At 39.5% G+C, this 22,035-nt stretch overlaps 1 protein-coding gene across 1 annotated transcript in view; it reads left to right on the forward strand.

Moving 5' to 3' along the window:
• LOC149469601 (calcium-activated chloride channel regulator 2-like) overlaps window positions 1–20,993 on the forward strand; it is a 36,984-nt gene extending 15,991 nt beyond the window's left edge. Inside the window, exons 7-14 of the mRNA XM_089668891.1 lie at window positions 2,814–3,038; window positions 4,597–4,774; window positions 6,879–6,985; window positions 8,462–8,680; window positions 12,704–12,974; window positions 16,052–16,216; window positions 16,312–16,542; window positions 20,420–20,993. Of these exons, the coding sequence (XP_089525017.1) occupies window positions 2,814–3,038; window positions 4,597–4,774; window positions 6,879–6,985; window positions 8,462–8,680; window positions 12,704–12,974; window positions 16,052–16,216; window positions 16,312–16,542; window positions 20,420–20,988 (1,965 nt within the window). The 3' untranslated portion in view covers window positions 20,989–20,993. The remainder of the gene's footprint in view (window positions 1–2,813; window positions 3,039–4,596; window positions 4,775–6,878; window positions 6,986–8,461; window positions 8,681–12,703; window positions 12,975–16,051; window positions 16,217–16,311; window positions 16,543–20,419) is intronic.
• The last annotated feature ends 1,042 nt before the right edge of the window (window positions 20,994–22,035 follow it).

Below are 22,035 nucleotides of genomic sequence, written 5' to 3' on the forward strand. Positions count from 1 at the left end.
TTTTTTTACCTTTTCCACTTGTCTTCAGGCTGGTCACAGAACATGCAGGGTTCTCTTTCTTTCTTCTCATGACAGTGTGTGGTCTTCAATACAAAGAGCGGCATTAATGTGCACTTTCTGTATCATTACACTGTGAGTATGGAGCTGCATGGTAATGTCCCCTACTTGCAATATGTCCTCGGTCTCAGTCTCCAGGTTAACTGAGAAAGCTTGGTGGTTGAAAGGACTTACTGTGGAGAACAGCATCGGGGAGGAGGTGAGTACCACCCAGAGATTTTTTTGTATGTAAATCCCTGTTGAGGAACTATTGCCCACAGATTTTTTTACAAACAAAAACTAATATTTACCCATCAAGTCTACCCCCTTGTGACTGACAGCAGGCAGAGGGAGGATTACATAGGCAATTGACACCTTGCTATTGGCTATAGAATCTACACTGCCTGCTGTCAATCAGAAGGAAAAAGCAGATGTGATCAGTAACTAGTCACTTGGCTTTCTCATCAGGCTCAGCTTACTGGCAGAGTCCCTAATTGCTAAGGCTGGCCATACATTATACAATTTTCTGTACAATTTCCTTTAGATTTACCTTCAAGTATGTAGTGCAAGGGCCTGCCTAATTGGATACAACTGAAAGTGTTGTTTAGGTTTGACCTTATATTATATGTTTTTTGGTAAATCTAAAGGAAAATTGTACAAGAAAATTGTTTAATGTATGGCCAGGCTAAGAGTCTGATGTCTGTGAAGCCAGCAATGTTCTTGACAACCAGTGACCGGTTAGGAGGGGGATAGTGATGGCAAACATGCCGCTATGCTACACTGTATTCAGATCAGGCACTCTGCGTGTCCCTGTATGCCACCTTAGTGTTGGTCTTAATTATTTCGAAACTAGAGGTAACTATTGTTTAATTTAGTGCAGCCATAATGCCACTTTGTAAAGGTGACGCTATTAAGAACTACCTGAATCTGTTGCACATTTTGGTAAAACTACCAAAACTGGTGTATTTTTTCAGTCTGTTGCAGGCCATTTTGAAGAGGCCATACTGCCAGAAAAGTGTTGGTATTGCTTTATTGAATATCCTTGTTTGTCTTTAATTGAAACATTAAACAGAGCTGTAAGAGGGACTGAGAGTTACATGTCTTTGACCTAATCACTTGTGTGTGAAAACTGCATCTTGAGCCAGTGATCTCTGTAAATAGCCGTTTTGTGACACAGGGGTTAGGAAGTCCCTTGGAAAAACATGAAAAGTTACTAAGAGCTACACCTTTTGGCTGCAAATGAAAGGACAAATGTCATGTACAATATTTAATATTCACCTGACAAAAAGAAAACCTATTTAGAGATGGAATTTTGCAGAGTGACTATACACTCCCTTAAAGAAATGATGACACTTTACCAATTGAAAATTACACACAGTAAAAGTGGAGAGGATACATTGGTGAAAACTATTGAGTATTTATATTTTTTTTAACACTGTCTGAAGTTACAATTTAAAAGATAATATCACTTAGAAAAATGTTGGCAAAAATCTTCTTATCTTGCCTGTCCAGTCTCTCCTCCCACATAATTAAACTATAATATTGAAATGAGTTTGGCAGTTTGGATGGAAAACTCCTTTTGCTTAGCTATTTGCTTTAAATGTTAACAGACACCACTTGCTGTCTTGCTGATCTGCAGTCAAGAAAGTTGGAAGCCATCACGTGTTTACATTGTCATAACAGTTGATTACTGGATTCAGAGCCAGAGGCGTAGCTAGGGGGGGCAGGGGGGTACATATGTACACGGGCGCCAAGGTACAGGGGCGCCAAAATGAGGCTTACAACGTTACATTATTACACAACCTGTTAAACGCCTTCCGTTTGCTGTGCATGATTGCAGGACTGGAGGAGGAGAGTGAGAGGAGTGGGAGCTGAGCCGGGACTGTGGGCCAAACTGTACAACATACGGCGCTGACTTCACCCCACCAACAAATAGGAGCCGTGCACCGGCAGGCGGGCTCCAATCACAGGCGGCACCTGGTGTCGGTCTCCAGGGGAAAGCGTCCCTAGCAGCGGCAGGCAGGACAGAGGAGACTGAGCCCGCCAGTGCTCGAGCTATGGAGCGCTCATGGGGGCGAGCAGGGAGAACTGCCGCTGTACACAAAGGTCGGGACAATGGCACACCACTAATGTATAATTAGAGGTGTCAGGGATTACCAGTGACACCAGATGACACCCCCCCCCCCCCCCCCCCCCCCCGCAGATGGGACACTTCACACCCCAGATAAACATCACTAACTGTACATTTGCAAGTTGTTGCTGTCACCTTTGTCAGTTGATGGCTGCTGATAACGAGGACATTGAGCACCAAGGAGGGAGGGAGGGTGAAGCGATCATTGCAGCACCTACTGATCTACCTGGATGGGGTCAGGGGGTTCTAAAAGAGAGGGAGACATTGCTTCATCTAATCCACACCGAAGCTCACCCAGGCCCTTAGAATTAAATGTTTGTGGTATACCATGATGAAAGGTAGGTGACCCTGCTTCTCAAGATGCATTTAATTCACAATCAAGCACCACAGTCCCTATAGAATAAAACGGTGCAGGGTTTGCAGTATACATGTGATTTAATTACATTTAAATTATTTAAATGTAATTTAATCACGGGGAGGGGGGCTGGGGCGCCAATTTTATAGTTCGTCCCCAGGCGCAAAATATCCTAGCTATGCCTCTGTTCAGAGTATTAAGTATCCAAAGAAGGATGAGTAGAAAAGGAATATAAATGGATTTCCACTTAAATCCACCCTGACACATATATATTTATTCTCCTATAAGTAGAGTGAACGACTTCATCAATTGCGGCGTGCAGCAGCCATCTTCATACAGCAGATAGTTGAGGAAGACTCTTATGTTGGCATTGTTACATTTAATGAAACAGCAGAAGTGAAAAATCAACTACTTCACATTGTCAGTGATGATATACGAAGGAATTTAATTTCAAATCTTCCAGTTACATCTGGTGGAGGAATGTCCATTTGCAGCGGAATCGCATCTGGTCTGCAGGTAAATGATGTATAAAATAAGACATTCACAGTTGCTCTTTAAGACAAAATGAAGGTAATTACAAATGTAATTAAAAAAGAAATATAAATGTGACATTTCTTTATCAATTTACTCTTTGAATACTAAGGGTTGCTGCAATCAAAACAATTTGACAAACACTATATTATCATAAATGCCGCTTCTTCCTTTTCTCCATTAACATTTAAAAACAATGGTTGAGTAACACTCACCCGTTTTATCAAGAGATCTGATGAAGTCTTTGACAACATGCATAGGAGAAGGCAAAGTCACAAGGCAGTGCTGCCAGTACCAGATTGAGATTTACACATTTTTGTGGTTGTTTAGCAGTTAAGTAACAAGTAATTGTTTTTACACCATTGTTTTACGTATTTTAAATAAATGGTCTTACACAATGGAAATTGTCTCTTTTGTATGTCTGATTTATCCATGAGAGCTTATGTGAGAAATATTGGAAGTTCTAAGATGTTAGAAAGATATGTATTAACCGCATTCTGTTTATTTTAAATGGATGAACGGTAATCAGTAGTGTTATTGAACTAATGTTTTAGGCATTTAAATAAACATTATGTGCAATGGGGATTTTCTTCTTGCATGTCTGATTTATCCCTGAAAGCTTATGTGAGTGACAAAGGAAGTCCTTAGAAGTTGGAAAAATATGTATTAAGCACACCTGATGATTTGCTGAACACTTTTTAGATCACTTTTTGGTTTAAAGGCAAAAGGTTTAGGCAAGTGATTCCCTTAATTTGCAGGGATTTTCTCCCACAAGTGAAGGTCAGTTGCCTCAATGGAAAACAGATGGCAATAAAAATCTGACAGGGTTTATAACTCTCCTAATTTATCCAAACTGAAATAAAAAAGTTTTGCCTTAATTTCTACTTTAAGGCATTAAGGTGAAAGCCTTTAGAACAAATTTAAGACTTAAATACAGAACAATTTTGACATGCCAAGGAACCCTCGTGAAATTGGGTGAGACCATGTACACTTCTCAAAAAAATGGCAAGAGTTCCATCATTGGCTATATCTTCAGATGCTTCATTTTTTTATTTGAACTTTTTTGAAATGGCCTCTGTTGGCTTTTCTTTATCTGCACAATTTGCATACAGTCAATAAAACTTTTGTTAAAGACAATGGCTAGATAACACTTCTAATGTCATTTCCTTTAACCTTGGGAATAAAGATGTTGCACAAATATGCTAGTTATATGTAAAAATGATTTTAATGTTTTCAACTTTTTCCATGACTGCACATAGTTCATGCATCAACTTAATAGTATAGGACAAGTGCAGGAAAAGGAAATAACCAGGCTACACAGTCTCTAAACAATGCCCAACCCTATAACTGCCATAGGTTATAGCCCTAATTTTTCATTATTTCTATTTTTAAGTAAATTGTCAGTGCAAGTTATGCATCTGTTTATACTCTACTATGCTTTTATATGCATAGAAACTAGAAACCATAGATGCGTGTTATAAGACACAATAGAAAAAGTTTTATAACTAAATAAAACATTAAAAAGATTGTTTTCTTTTTATAGGTGATCAAAGGTCTTAATGGAGGAACACAAGGTTCTGAAATTATCTTGGTTGTCAGCGGAAACGATAGGAATATAAATAAATGTTTATCTGAAGTGGCACTGAGTGGCTCAGTTATCCATACCATTGCTATTGGACTCAGTGCTGATGTGGAGTTGGAACAGTTTGCTGAAATAACAGGTTCAAACAGAACATTGTGGAATAATGATAACAAGACTATTGTCTAACATCTGTGAAAAACAATTAAACTTTATTCCATGGCAGTAGGTATAAAGTGAACCTGTGGCCAGGTTATGGACATTCAAATATTTACATATTGTTATATTTTTAACAAGCAGTAAATGAGCTTTAAAGCAAGCCATAACTGACCTCCTTAGCTGCAGTTGCTCTGGAGCAAATTATCCTCAAAGTTCACAGCAAAAGCACGGAAGTCTTTAGTGCCAGTTTACATATATGCGGATTAGAAGTGGTTTGATGTGAAATAACATTGCTTCCTTTGGTGTCTGTTCACATATGTCTGGTGCACTGGCAGTGCGGATTGAAAAAGACTGCTGTCCGATTTCTGTGCAGTGCACTCTGGTTCAGGTGTGGATTTACAGGCTATTGGCTTCTATGGAAACCATTTCTAAACCACACAGGATAAAATCCTGACTTGAACCTGATGTAAACCTGACCTGAACCGTTGAACAACTATTGTGTCAATTAGCTGTGAAACCTGAGCTTCAATCCGCACCGCACATGGTGTGAATCAACTCTTAAGGTAATTCTTTCAGCAGCTCACTGTGCTACCCTCCTCCCAGAACATCCGCTCTGTGTTTACATATGAAAATAGAGGCTGAAAGGTTGAGGGGTCACTGCTGGGAGACAGGAGCTGGTGATGAGCTGTTGAGAATTGACTTATGTGGTTCTGCTGTGAAATCTGAGGATGAACAGCTCCACAATGAGAAATTACTCTAAAGCTCAGTGGTTGCTTATTTTAAAGCTTATTTAGTCCTTGTTAAGAATATGTAAACATTTGAATATCCAGTGGCCATAGGTTCACTTTAGGGAGAGCCAATTAAACTTGAGTTTATGCAATAATCTGATACTCAGGCTTACATCAATATACAGTAAGTGTGAAGGTTACAAATGAAAGATTTGTGTTTGCCCCCTCTCTTAGTTGTATTTACTTTTTTTGAGTCTGATACTTCAGCTTGTTTAATGGGATAAGAGGTCCCCTATCAGCTGCCTGACCTCATCTGTTGCACAGTCAGAAACTGGAGAGTATTTTTTTACTCTACTTTTTTCATTCCTTTCCCCTATCCCTTTTCTCCCTTTTCTCTTTTTATTCATGTTTTTCTTCGTTCTAATATAAATGATGCTTCTGAGATAATTATTAAATGTGAGAAATGCCTGTACTGAACAGAAATGTAGAAGCCTTCATCTGTAGGGGCTTTTTATTAGCACTGATCACTGTATTAGTGTCACTGGGGATGTCAGTTACCCCCCAATGTCAGAAGACCCGCCGCAGTCCCGCTATAAGTCGCTGATCACCGCCATTACTAGTATAATAAAAATACAAATTCCAGTATGTATACCGCCATTTGTAGACACTATAACTTTAACATAAACCAATTAATTTACACATATTGGGATTTTTTTTGTAGCAAAGACATGTAGCTTAATAAATTTTGGCCTATAATTATGACGAAATTTGATTTTTTTATTTTTTTTTGTGGGATATGTTTTATAGCAAGTCAAAAATATTGCTTTTTTTTTCAAAATTGTCAGTCTTTTTTTGTTTATAGCACAAAAAATTAAAAACACAGAGGGGGGGGGGGGGGTCATTCCTCTGGAGGGCAAGTGGTTAAATGAGACTAATATACTGAAAATACAGATTAAGGTAGTATTTAAAATACATTTAAGGATAATTTAATGAATACATACTTAAATGTTGCTTAAATACTTAAGGCCTCGTTCTTACCATACATGCAGAAAAACTGATGGAGAAAACACACAGATTTCATTTACAGGGACACAAGTTTGAGTTTTATACACCTTGCAAATTCCTAAACAGAAAAAATCTGGACGTGACACCAGTGTTGCGGTGTGAACAGGGCACATAGAGAACAATTGTTTTCTTTGTGCCCTTGCAGAACACATGCAGAAAAACTTGCATCTCTGCACATTGGTATAATAAGGCCTAAATGTATGTATTTTGTATCTGCCTATAGTTCTACTTTAAGTGGTATACCTAATTTCTACCATACATTGAGGGCTGATTTGTCTTTCTGTTTTATTTTAGGAGGGTTAACTTTCTATGCTTCAGATGCAAAAGACTCAGACAGTTTAATTGGAGCTTTTATGGAAATTTTTCCTAAATATGGAAATATTGAAGAGCCATTTGTGGTGGTGAGCCATCTTGGAGTATTTCCATACAAAACATGTGTATACAGTACTTAAGATAAAGTCTATCTTAATTTGTGGATCTGTGAATTTTTGAAGACCAGTGTATGCTGCATAAATATATGTAGATTAGGGTTAATGTGGTTCTGGGCTTGAAGTTGGAGCAAGCTTTAGATATTAAAATGTTGAGAACTATGTATTCATATGGTTATTATTGCAGTAAAATAACTTCAGATGCATTTTTATTGGGTACTAGCATGAACGTTTTACTTATTCTGTTGTGTTTAAATAGACAAATCCAAACTAATTTAGTGGCTCATCGTATCATCATAAATCGGAGGGATAATTGTAGTCTTACCACACATATCCTAATGTTATAATCAACCAAAACCTGTGCGAAATTTAAATCACCAATCAATGCTGCTGCTCCTTGTTGACCAATAATCAAACAAAAATTTGTAAAAAAAGAAAAAAACAGCACAAAAAACTCAATATAAATAAACATAAATAATAATAGTGTCTAAATCTAAACACAGCACAAAAACATAATATAAATATAAAAAAATAAAATAATATTAGTGTCCAAACCAAAACAATAAAGAAAGTCCCAATCCAAAAAATTAAAATGTTCCACATCCAATGTTTATTTGTATTAAGTTTTTTTGAGCTGTTTTTTTTTTTTTTTTTTACATATCCTAATGTTACTTATTCTTCTATCCAATGCTTTACATTGTCATACAAAACAATTTCCAAAATATGCCCCATACAAATCAATGGGTAAACCACCAGATCCTACATATCTTATACCAGTGTTTCACAACCTTTGAATATATACACAATCTTGAGGCACCTCTTTCTAAAATGTAAAAAATGGAATTAATAGTTTTACATGTTGCAGCAGCATCCACACACATTACACCAAACATTAGAAGTGATTTATTCTTATGAAACAAATATACTTTTGCACACTGGTACTGACTAGTATTCCTGCATTTCCTCTCATTTTCTCTCCCCCATGCTAACATGGCCCCAGTGCTGACAGAGAAGGGTGTGGTGGGGGAATGAAACAAGGATGCAGTGCAGGTGCCCATTGTCCTCCTTATCAATTAATAACATCAGCGGTTATTAGGACACTGGAAGCTAACCCACACACTGCCCAAGGTTGTAATGTTGCACAATGAAAAACTGTGTCTGTGTACAACAAAAAGGGAGCCTTCATCCACCCACTGGCTTGTACACAATTTATGGGGGATTTGGCAAAATATTTAGGCATTTTGCACGGCTCCCTTGAAGAACCAAGAAGGCACCCCAGGGTGCCTCGGCTCCCTGGTTGAAAAAGGCTGGCTTATACAGTATAGTCACCTCCATCTATTACTATTGAATTAAGTAGTTTGGAGTTGTCCTTTACGTATCTATTATGTCTATTTGCACCCCCTTCCAAATGTAGCAATAAATTTCGTTTGTGTGTTTTTTTTCTTTCAGATAAAAAGCATTCAGAAGCTTATCAAGGCCGGTAGCCTTTTATTTGGGTCTGTGTTTATAGACAGTGGTGTGGGAAATGACACTACTTTCATTATAACCTGGCAGGCCCCAGACCCTCCTGATGTTGTCATTGAGAACTCCATTGGGTACAGATATACATATCTTGAGCACGATAATACCTCACAAACCTCCTATCTAAAGATTCCAGGAACTGCTCAGGTACAACATTAAATCTACATGTTCAAGATATAGCATTTAGTTATATTTTTACAATACGGCTATTTAAAATAATTTTGGTGTAAAGTCTAACGCCAGCCAAACTAATATTTTTTTTCCAATTTGGATAGGGGAAAAGTTACCATTTCAGACTGTACTGAAAAATGTCTTTTTGTGTGTGACCATATTGAGGAGATCTCCCATTACTTCCTGTGCTAGCAGGAAGTGAGGACATATCTCAATGGGAACATAAATCAAAATAAAAACCCCACAGAAGCTATAAGCTACCACGCTCTATCAAAGCATGGTTTGTTTAAATGCATACATTTTAAACCCATGTTTCAGTTCATCTGTTAATAATGTCAAGTGTTTTATAAAATATTTTTAAAAATGTATTATAGGGTACATTTATGTAGTGTTATCACAGAGCATTATGATTTTTAAAAAGAGCACAAGCTGGCTGCTTCCAGGATCTCATTCTGACTGTAACTTTGTAGGGAGCTATCTTAGTAGAAACAAAATGTCCAAGCACTAAGACCCGGATATATGGGGGCCACTTGCCCACGGCTGCAAGTGTCACACTGAAGAAAGTGATAATTGATTGCAAAGAAACCAGTGCTGAGGAGACTGTGTCTTAAAATCAATATAAACCCCACATTGATTCCATAAGGGGTATGCTTTTATTTCATGAAAACTTCATTGGGAATAAAATTAATCCAGAAAACGTATCCATAGCAAAGTGGTATAACCATGGCATGACTAGATGGAATGTCCGCTAACCTACGCCCCCGGGTCGGGATGTGAGGGTAATCACGGTGTACTGCTGTCCCAGCCGGTGCTCTGAAAGTGACGTCACAACAACCCGGGAGGAAGTGGAAGTCAGGCACTGTTAATGGACCATAAGCTTGGCTGGTAACCATGACAACGAGTTTCGCATGCATGCACTTTGTCAAGTCTAAGACTTGACATATCGCATATGTGAGAAACGCATTGTGGTTACCAGCCAAGCTTGCGGTCCATACCCAGCGCCTGACTTCCGCTTCCTCCTGGGTTGTTGTGACATCACTTCCGGAGCGCCACCGTCCCCGGCTGGGACAGCAGTACACCGTGATTACCATCACATCCCGGCCCAGGGGCGTAGTTGAGCGGACATTCCACCTAGTTATTCCATAGTTATACCACTTTGTTCTGGATGAGTTTTCTGGATGAATTTTGTTTCCAATGAAGTTTTCATGAAATAAAAGCATACTCCTTATGGAATCAATGTGGGGTTTATATTGATTTTAAGCCACAGTCTCCTCAGTGCTGGTTTCTTTGCAATCAGCTATCTTAGTAGACAGACAGAGAAAGGTTAGGAGTCAGTAGTCTGACTCATTGTCATGTACCTGACTGATATCCAAAGTAGGAGCAACTTCCAGGGGCAAGTCAGGATGTACTGAGACAGCAGGCAGAGATAATATCAAGAGGATATCTGAGGTTGGTACCTAGGGTGCACCAAAAGACTATAAAGCAGACAGAAGCAGGCAAGGATAACAAGCCCAGATGAAACACGAGAGATCATGACTTCAGTCTGCAACTAGAAAGGTATTCCAATAAAGCAGATAGGAACATAAGACAAGTCAATAACAAGCATGCGCATGTCCCAGACAGGTCAGACAAGGAACAGTGGAAAGTTCATTCAGCAAGGAAGCTAGAGAGGGCATAGCTGTAAATAGCCTTTTTGGCCCCAGTGCAGCTTCAAGACATGCACAAGTGCACATGGACACCAGGGGTCTATGAAGCATGCGCACAAATGCTGACACCCATACCTAGAAGTGCATGCCCAATCACAATCTTATGTGGAAGGCCATGCACCAAAGCATTTGCATGTGCAGTTGACAATATCCTTAATCCAGTATAACTTTCCTGGCCTTCATTCAACTTGTGTGCAAAATTCAGCTTGAGCTATTAAGCTCTCTAAACTGAAAAACTTTTTAACCACTTGCCTACCGGGCCCTTATACCCCCTTCATGCCCAGGCCAATTTTCATCTTTCAGTGTTGTCGCATTTTTTATGACATACAACATCGTACCCATATGAAATTTTTATAATTTTTTTCTTTGTTTCTGTTCTAAAATTTTGCAAACAGGTAATTTTTCTCCTTCACTGATGTGCGTTGATGAGGCTGCACTGATCAGCAGCACTGATGGACACTGATGAGGTGGCACGGATAGGCAGCACTGATGGGCACTGATAGGCTGCACTGATGAAGTGGCACTGATGAGGCGCCACTGGTGGGCATTGATGAGGAGGCACTGATGATGCTGCACTGATATGCAGTAATAATGGGAACTGATAGGCGGCACTGGTGGGCGACACTAATGGGTGGTGCTGACTGACAGTACTGAGTGGCAGCACTGCTGGGCACTGATGGGTGGCACTGCTGGGCACTGATGGGCGGCACTGATCATCAGTGCTCTGATGATCAGTGCTGATCTGTTCTGTGACAGCTGTCGGTTATTGTCAGTACTTTCCTCACGTTGTGACAGCGTGAAGAAAGTGCTGCCAATAACCGGAAACTGTATTTACGCCGTGATCTGCTGTGTCATTGAACACAGCTGATAACGTGATAAAAGGCCTCTGTGATTGGCTTTTTACCTCATCACGTGATCAGCCGTGTCTGTAGGACACAGCGATCATAAAGATTGCTGGGTGCGTGCTGCTGGGGTCGTGCGGGAGGGCACGTTCAGATCTGGATAACCGTGCTGTAGCTGTCATTCAGCTATATCGTGGTTACCAAGTGGTTAATGCAGATTAAGTTGTCTGACAAATACATGAAAAAGATCCTAGAGCTACACATACTCTTTGAAAATTAAAAGCACAAACTATGCAATATTTTGATTGTATCTGACAAAAAAAGGAAAAAAAGAGGGCTTATGTACACAAGTATTTGCAAGACAACTACTTTTCTATACATACAAAACAACTGGATTACAAAAGCATTTTAAAGTAAGTTAGAAAGAAGTCGGAAGGAGGTCAGAGTTGGGTGGATGGGTCTGAGAAGTTTATGAAAATGATCTTAAAGTGTATTTCAAATAAAAAAAGACCACATGGGGGTACAATTGTTCTGTAGTCCAAAATTAAAACTCAGAAGGCTACTTAGACTTTTTAAAGCAATAAATAACCAAAAGCAAATTTACCAATTCTTAGATGTAATAGCTGGATTAGTTTCCTTTTTAGGCTTTCTTTCTTCACCTGGTGATTTAGCCAGCAACTCTGCTGTTTTTCAGATGTTCAAGCTGTCCAACAGAATGTACAATTTACATGGATGAGACCATCCATTTATCGCTGGCAGGGATGATTAAATTTATCAACTTTTATTTATTCGTGTAAAACCTTTATCCCAAAAGTAAAGGTTTGCTACGACTGATTATAAAGTGTTAGTTGAAGTTTTTCTTCAATTTGTTATTTGTATTCAAATCTGCTAATACATTTAACACCCCCAGACTGACTATGCTGCTGTCTGCTATCTCCTGGCTCATTCCTCCAAAGTGGTGTCTCACTAATTCCGGCAGTATGTTACTGGCCAGATCACCAGGTGAAAACAGAGGGTAAAAAAGCCAAAAGAAAAGAATACAGATACAGCCACCACATCTAATGTTTGGTAAGCTGCAATATAATACGTTTGGCTTTGGGGTTAATACCATGTTAAGATAACACAAGAAATGTGCACGGAACACATTATAGCAAGATGAAAAAGGTTTTTTGCACTGATTGAACAGATATAACAAAATACTTTCAATGGCATATTTACCAGAGTAAAAGAGGACAAATAGGTGAATTTGATTGTTAGGGTTCACAAACACTTTAAATACAAGGTGGATGTAGCTGAAAGAATGTTGCATTTGCCAATCTACATAAACCTTCAAGAAAGAGCAAATCACAGACAGTTTTTCATGTACTGTACTTAGCTAATTGTGCCTCCTTAATCTCGAATGTTGAAAATTCCTATTTTATTGTAAAGTTTCTTATGTTTTAATTGTATAGAGCGGCACATGGCTATATAGAATAAAAAACAACTTAAATGACAGTCAGGCGCTTGGTGTTCTAGTTATCTCAAGACCATCGTCTGAAGTCATGCCATTTGTACGTGTTACTGCTGGAAAAATCAACAATACAACCACTTCTCCGCATCCAGTTACATTATTTGCAGAGGTTAAACATGGATTTACGGCTGTGCTCGGAGCTAATGTGACTGCTGTCATTGAACCAGAAACTGGAGATCCTCTCACTTTAAGACTCCTTGATGATGGAGCAGGTACACCAGACCCATTTTTTATAGGTTCATTCAATCAGTAAATACTAACAAAGTCTATCACAGAATCTTTGCTTACCTGAGAACAAACTGCACACACTGCGGGAGATTTACTAAAACAGTTACTAAAACTGGAGCACTCAGAATCTGGTGCAGCTGCGGATGGTAGCCAATCAGCTTCTAACTTCAGCATGTTCAGTTAAGCTTTGGTAATAAAACCTGGAAACTGATTGGTTTCTATGCAGAATTTCACCAGATTTTGTACTCTCCAGCTTCAGTAAATAACCTACACTGTATTTTTATATACTTTATTTGTTATTATATTCCAACCATCCTCCTTCGATTTAAACTCCAGCTAGCAAAGACTAAACCAAATGAATAAAACTGTATGTAAAGGCAATAAATTTTATTTTTAGTTTTGGATAGACTGGGGCAAGGTTACACCCTCAGTCAGGTTTTGATTGCTGGTTGTGTCCCTGCTGGGAAGTTTCACTTCCTTATTTATTATAGGTACTTATATAGCGCCATCAATTTACGCAGTGCTTTACATATTATACATTCACATCAGTCCCTAACCCTCAAGGGGCGTATAATCTAAGGTCCCTAACTTACATTCATACATACTAGAGCCAATTTAGACAGGGTCCAATCAACCTACCAGCATGTCTTTGGAGTGTACCAGAGCAACAGGTGAGGGAAATCATCCATTGAAGACAATTGTCTAAGATGGGAATTCATGCTACGTTTCCAGGACAGTAAGGGACGAGAAATCTCCTCAGCATGACATAGACGGCAATAGCAAAACAACCTATAAGGAGTTTTTTTTTACTCTTTCCTACCCAATGTAAAACTGAAAAAAAATAGATGTTAACTCAGATGGCAAAACACAATACACATACAAAATTAGCACACAAGAAGTAGGTGACTCTTATAGATCATAATATATGATGTGTAAACAAGTCCATAAAAGTCCAATAACCATGGTGAATCAGAACACCCAGATCCCAGAGTATGCCAAACTCTAAAGGGAAATACAAAAGGGAAAAAAGGGAGAGAGGCTCCTTCTGAGTGCATAGTTAAAAAGACTTACACGAAGAAGGTGATAAAATCGCCCTGGATGTCCTTCCCTTATTATGGATGATTTTATCATCTTCTTCTTGCAAGTCTTTTTAACTGTAGCTCAATACATTTCACCCATATACTGCACTCACAAGGCACCTCTCTCCCTCTTTTCCATATTGTATTTCGCTCAGATGGTCCAGTCTTTAAAGAAGATCTAAACCCTAACTAGAGAATATTAATTTTCCAAAGGCCTCATATGTCGTTTTTCATAAACTACTTGTTTTAACCATTTTCACCTCTTTTTTTTGCATTTCAATTTTGCATTTCAATGTTGCTGATCTCCTGCATGTAAAATTCCCTAATTTGGCTGCTGCTGCTAAATCTGGACCCAACCCACTTCTTGGATGGAATAGTCACCTCCCTGTTGTTTAGAGATACTCTGCCGTATTGTGTCACACTTTCCTGGCCCCAGCCACAAATATTCTTGGCCTGAAGCCTGTTACTCAGAATACACATTGTAACTCACACTGGCACAATGACACCACTTCTTCACAAGACAATAAAAAGTTTATGACTTACTCGACAACAAATTTCTATAGCAGAACACTATATCTCATTTTATAACTTCCTGACAGTAGTCCCTTTAGTTCAGTGTGTACTTTCCCCTTACACAAAAGGTGCTCCTCATGTAGGCCCCAAGGCCGCCTTAAGTCGAGCCGCAGAACCCGCTAGTAGAGAGGGTCAGATTTGGAGAAGTTTCTCTTTCTGTCCCCATTGTGTCCTATTTGGTTATTTTGGAGGCTCAGCCCTGCCGAGGGCTCTCTTCCTCTCTCTAACAGTACAGAGGTTTATATCATGCTGGGCAAGGGAGCCCTGTTCCTATACCCTATCTACTCAGGACCCCACCCAGAGCTGGCATATAAAGGATTACTAACTCCACCCCCTAAATCAACAAAGGAAGGGCAACGATTAAAGGGAACTAACGCCTGACTGTTTTGTTTCATACATTAGATTTTATTGATTGGGTTTAGATATACTTTACCAGATTCATGGATATACTGTGGCTAAATAGCTAAATCTTGTTTTAACACCACTCTGAAAAATCTGGATAAAAGAGGGAGAGATAGAGAGGGGCAATAATGAAGAATAGAACTGAAAGCTATGTATTGATTAAAGTACTTCTTTGTATTATATTTCCTGAAATCACCATTCTGTTACTGAACATACATAGTGAAGCACAGAGTGAAGTTAACACGGAAATAAAATCTGTGTGTGGTTGAGCTGTCCCCATAATGGGCAAGTATGTATAACATATTTGCCAACGATGGCGCACTTGGCATGTCCTCCTCCAGAGATGACTGTTCCAGGCTGTAGTCATTACTCCATTGGATGCATGTGTTGTGCAGTGTACATAAGGAAAAAAAATTTTGGCAGCAACATTTTTGGAGGGGAAAAATAGACTTTGCATGCCTCCTCTACCAAAAAAACCCTCTTAATTACCAGCAATTTTTCCAGGTACATTTTAGTTGTACTTTATGCAGTTGTGTGCACATAATTTCAATCATCATACACAATTGCTAGGTATTATTAATTTATTTATTTCAAGTACTTATATAGCACTGTCAATTTACACAGCGCTTCACATATATATTGCACATTTACATCAGTACTTGCCCTCAAGGAACGTACAGTCTTAAGATCCCTAACTCACAATCATACATACACATACTAGGGCCAATTTCGACAGAAGCCAATTAACCCACCAGCAGGTCTTTGGGAAAGGAAATTGAAGTACCTGGAGAAAGCCCACACAGGCACAGGGAGAACATGCAAACTCCAGGCAGGTAGTGTCAAGGTTGGGATTATAATTTTTCTCTGCAGGTCAGTGATTCACCCTGCCACCTAGATTCAGACTAGTTTTGATTCCCTTTAAAATATTTCATGTGTTTAAATGAAAACAAGATACTGATAAATGATATAGACATACATTTAATAATGTCTATCTACAATTTCTGTAGGTGCTGATGTTACCAAAGGTGATGGTGTCTACTCTGTTTATTTATTTCGCTTCACTAGTAATGGTAGACATACTCTGAAAATGTTTGCTGAGTGGACAAACACTACCTTCCTGAAGCCTCCTCAAAGCAATCCAGCCCTGTATGTTCCTGGTTACATTGAAAATGGTGAGCTTCTAAACAGAATAATGCTAAGATGCCAGGCTACATCATATAGACATCATCTTTTAGTATTTAGATTGCACTATAAATATTTATTGCAGGCACCATCAATATGAATCCTCCTCGACCAGTTTATAAATGCCAAAGTGCAAATGAAATGTTCAGCAGAGTCCTGTTTCTGGGTAGTTTCAAAGTTATGAATGTCTCTCACAACTCAATGGATAAGGATGGTTTCCCTCCATGTAAAATAAATGACCTTGAAGCGAAAATGGAGAATGAACATGTAGTACTGTTTTGGACAGCGCCGGGTGAAGACTATGACCAGGGAGCTGGTGAGTTTTCTTTGCTATAAACACACAACTTGTTTTATTCCTGTATTTCATACTGTATTTCATTCTAAAACTTTAAAGAACATTTCGGATAGAGAAAGTGGCTAAAATGCCTTTTTAATTTATTTTTTAAAATATTTTTTCTATTTGTGTCCCATAAGAGAGAGTTCAGGGCCGGATCTAGCTAGTCGGATGTCATGGTGCAGTAAAAAATGTCAGGATGGGAGGTCAACAGGTCAGTGTACAAAAACAGGACTAAGTACCGGAGTGTACTGGGGGTCAGCAGGGCAGAGGATGGGGGTTATCAGAGCAGAGGCCAGGGATCAGAAGTTTGTAGGGCAGTGTGCAGGGGATCAGCAGGGCAGAGGATGGGAGGGCAGTGTGTAGTGGGTCACCAGGGCAGAGGATGGGTGGACAGCAAGGGAGTGTACAGGGGTCAGCAGTATAAACGATATGTTAACATTGACAATATTAACAATACTCATTATTATTATTATACAGTATTTATAAAGCGCCAATAGTTCGCTCAGCGCTGTACATTATAAATAACAAGTAATCTGACTGTCTTTGCAATTAAAAAGTCAAAACAGGATGACAAAATGTGAGCAAGACTGTGGTTATGAAAGACATGGAGCACCCTGGGAAAGAACAGAGAAATCATTTCTGCAGCCGGCCAGTGGGAGGGTCTTAAAGGGGAATTAAACGGAATCTGTGCCTGCTGTAAAAAATGCACACCTATACTACAGTCCTTGTACCCACAACATTCTAAATACTGTGCCATAATTGACAGGCTCACAGACACAAATAAACCTCAGGACAAAGGAACACTTTTTTAAATTAAATGTTTCCATTACATATGTTTTAATGAACACAAAAAGGATATTTTTGTCTTTTAGCGGCCATGCATAGATCAAAATTTATACGGTTCTGTCGGGTCTGGTTGAATTTTGATCCATGTACAGTATGGGCAGACTGGTTGCCTAATGAGCAGTGTATCTAAATGCGCTGGTAGCAGGAGTAAGTAATAAACAAAACAAATAATAAACAAAACAAAAGATGGTGTCACTCTGGGGGCACAGATATAAGGGAGGACCTCTGCAGAGTCCCCCCTTACATCAGAGTCTGGAAGAGTGCCCCCCTTACATGAGAGTTTGTCAAAGTTCCCTCTTACATCAGAGTCCAGCAGAATCCCTCTTTACATCAGAGTCCAGCAGAGTTTCCCCCTTACATGAGAGTCTGGCAGAGTGTCCCCTTTACATGATAGTCAGGCAGAGGTTCCCCCTACATCACAGTCTGGCAAAGTGCCCCCTTACATGAGAGTCCAGCAAAGTGCTACCCAGTCAGAGCCCATGACAAAGAGATTTTTTATGGGCTCTTTTCTCCTGTCCACGGCTAGGCGCAAAATGTCTGTTTTATACAAACTGTCTGTAAATTTACAGAAGGTTGGTGACACAGGGTTGGGATGTACACATATTACCACTGTAATGTTTTGTGACCATGGTAGGAATTATATCCACTGTTGCTTTCTGTGGGCACAGTGCCTGCTGAAAGTGACCCATTCAAGTGAATGAGGCTGTTCTGCGAGCACCCCACAACTGCGTGCAATGCATGCGGTTACAGTGTGCAAGTGTGGGGTTCTAGGGGTTAAATCAGGTGGTGGGGAGGTGACTCCTCACTGCCTGCCAAATGCTCTCTGAAGTGCAATCTGAATTCAGGTTGTTCTTCAGAGACCAAAGCACATGTGAACCAGCCCCTAAAGGGATGCTGGGGCTGGGTAGGAAGGAGTTAAACAGAAACTTGTAATTACTCCATCAGTTTATCCAACCAGCAGATTGTCAGCCATCTACCAATAATAGTAAAGTTGCCCCTAAGTGTTATCTGTACATAAACAGAGAGGGGGGGGGAGAGAAAGGAGAGAAATGGGGAAAGTTCAGTCATAGAGCAGAACTCACTCACCCCAGGCTAGTCTATGATGGCTCAGGCAGAGGTGTCATTCAGGCAGCCACCATGTAGTTGCTGGCTGCACTGCTTCAAATTTCCTTCCCAAACATCTTATCAGGCTCAGCACTGGCCAGAAATTGGGGAGTGGGAGGGGCAGACAGGAGGAAAGGGGCAGGAGGAGGCAGTGCACACCAATACCTCTTTCCCCTGTTGCCCGTGTAGGGAAGGTGGGGGGGGGGGTGCTGGCTGGGCTGTGTGAGACTGGGCTATGTGAGCCACTGCAGAAAGCTTCTCCTGTTGAATAAAGTCTGTGACTCGCCTGGGGGGGGGGGGGGGGGGGAGGGGTTCACAGCTGAAATTTGGGGGCACCCCCCCATATCCACCCATGCTTGCCTTCCTGTCCCAAATACACTACAGGAAACAAGGAGAAACACCATTTAAACAGTTGTCCCAAAACCATTTATTATGAAAGATTTTCCCTATACTCACATTCTGGTGACAACTGTAACCTTTTTTTGTCCATTTCTGTCCCAATGACAATGGTCATCAGGCCAAAATATTGGATGGGGGAAATACAGTGATTTCACATACAGCATTGAAAACCTGATGGACTTGCACTCACTATTCAAAAGGGGAAAAAAATAAAAAAATTGGGCTTTAGATTTACTTTAGTATTTTTTGTTTACAAACTATTTTATTGTACAAGAGTAGACAGTAGAACAACAGCACATATTAAAAGTGATATTGTCAGCAAAAACAAGGCACTTTTGAAAAGTACAATACATAAAGGTATATTAACATAACAAAGAAGATAAGAAAAAAAAGAGGAAGTTACAAGTGCATGAAGTACATAAACGACAAAATAGGTTAGGTGATACACCTGTCAATAGTACATGCCAGCCAACTTTTACTGGGGATGTTATTAAGCATGTAATAAGTGTCTGCAATCTCTCCATGACTCCCATTTTTTATCGTATAAGTGCAGCTTATCCAGTAGGGTATAATGAATGCGTTCCATAAGCATTATAGTGTCAATTCTGTGTAAAACGGAGTCTAAGGGTACAACATTGGACCTCCAATGTAGGGCAATAGACCATAAAGTGGCAATACATAATGTGTGTATCAATCTCAGATTGGCATCTGAGACCACTTTAGTATTTGACAGATTACATTTTAATACTAGACCTAATGCCGACTCATATACTAACACAGAAGGACTGTAAGCTGCAATTTAAGATTTTTGAACACACTTGCTTATTCCTTTAAGTAATATTTAAGGTGATACTAAAAAGGTAAATTAAGAAAAAATACAGTATATAACAAACATGTCATACTTACCTGCACTGTGCCAAAATATCTCTTTTTGGGTCCCCTGTCGGTGCTCCTGGCTTCTTCTCCCTGCTGAGTGCTCTCATAGCATGCTGCTTGCAATGGGGCACTCTGCAATGCTTGTTCCCAAGCTCCATCCACTATGTCTCTGAGCTCAGCCCTGCCCTTTGATCCTTCCTCATTGTCAGGAGCCAATGAGGAGGGAGAGAGCCAGGAGAGCTGTTGCTCTCATGCACATTGCTAGATAGAAATCATGCTCAGTTAAGTATTCAGGGGGCTGGGGGAGGGGGCAGCACACAGAATGTGTTCAGCTTTTAGAACCACTGTAATTTTGTGAGTGGTACTATACCTAATTAGATGTATAGTTTTTGTTAGAATAATCTGTAAGTGTGTGTTTTTTAAATTTGTCATTGAAAAATTGGATCTGTCTTTTTTTATTCACAGTTTTCAGGAAAAACTTTATTTAAAACTGCGGTTTAAACTTTTAAAATAAATAGGTCTACCTAAAAACAGATACTAAAATATTTCTGTTACCATAAGTAGACAAAAAACCATACAGCTTCAAAATAGGAAAAGCATAAATTAAGTCATATTTTTGTTTTTCTTGCAGCTTCAGATTATGACATTCGAATAAGTGTCAATCCATTCATTTTAAGGCAAAAGTTTTCCAGCGCTACAGTCATCAATACTTCTTACATCAAACCGAAGAATGCAGGCAGCAGGGAGACCTTCATATTTAGGTTGGGAAACATGACTGCAGACCAGGGCATCATCACCTATATTGCAATCTGCTCTATTGATAAAAATGGGCAAAGGTCTGAGATATCTAATTTGGTTCATGTGACCAGTTCCAGGGTTCAGGAGGAAGACACTAGCCAGGCTTACTCCACAACTGTTGTGAAAAGAAGTACCACCACTGTAATGATAGCTGCTGCATTTGCAGCTTGCCTGTGTCTTGCCATAGGAGCTGGTGTATATGGCTGGAGGAAATGTACATTTTATCAAAGAACTAATCAGACAACTGATAGTGGGTCATTGTTAAAGTATAGAATTACACAAGAAGCCCAAAATTACAAAGAGTGCCAAAGTGAAGAAATTTGTCTACAGGTGATGTCAAATGGTGATATGGATCTACTTGAAGAACATCTAGCTGTGTTGGATGAAATTAAAATTGATTAAAACAATAGCTGTGTGTGTGTGTGTGTATATGTGTGTGTATATGTGTGTGTATATGTATATGTATATGTATATATATATATATATATATATATAAATACATTATGGCATTTAATGGTACAGATGAAACGTTTTAACTTTTTAACGCAAGGTCTAAAAATTTGTTCCATCTTATAAACTCAGTAAATCTGAAACATCTATAAGCATTAAACATTTTTTAAGGAGATCATGCATAAGGAAATATTTCATGAAAATACCGTAAAACATATAGAGGATATACCTTAGTATCAACGTATCAATCCAAAAAAGCCCAAAATTCTAATAAATGTGATTTAATTTAATGCAGTCAGGCTGCTTGTAGTGTAATGAACAATCTTTTTAATCAGCTAATTACCTACTAACACAAAGCAAGGTGGCCACTGGTCACATAGAGAATGTAAGACAGCTATACCTCTGTCATCAGAGTCTCTCTCTCTCTGGCAGAAAAATGAAGGAATAATTTACTGAAAAATACACTATATTGCCAAAAGTATTGGAACACCCCACCAAATCATTGGATTCCAGTGTTCCAATCACCTCCAAGGCCACATGTGTATAAAATCAAGCACCTAGGCAGGTAGGATGCTTCTACAAACATTTGTGAAAGAATGGGTCGCTCTCAGGAGCTCAGTGAATTCAAATGTGGTACCGTGATAGGTCGCCATCTGTGCAAAAAGTCCATCCGTGTAATTTCCTTGCTACTAAATATTCCATGGTCAGCTGTTAGTGGTATTATAACAAAGTGGAAGCAACTGGGAACAATAGCAACTCAGCCATGAAGTAGTAGGCCACGTAAAATGACAGAGCACACAGTGCGCGGAAGTCACCGACTGTCTGCAGAGTCAATAGCTAAAGACCATCCAAACTTCATGTTGCCTTCAGATTAGCACAACAATAGTGTGTAGAGAGCTTAATGGAATTGGTTTCCATGGCTGAGCAGCTGCATCCAAGCCTTACATCACCAAGTGCAATGCAAAGCGTCGAATGCAGTGCTGTAAAGCATGCCGCCAC

This window comes from Staurois parvus, unplaced genomic scaffold, assembly GCF_062004578.1.
Source record: "Staurois parvus isolate SC_StPar_1 unplaced genomic scaffold, SC_StPar_1.0 ptg000066l, whole genome shotgun sequence".
NCBI lineage: Eukaryota > Metazoa > Chordata > Amphibia > Anura > Ranidae > Staurois > Staurois parvus.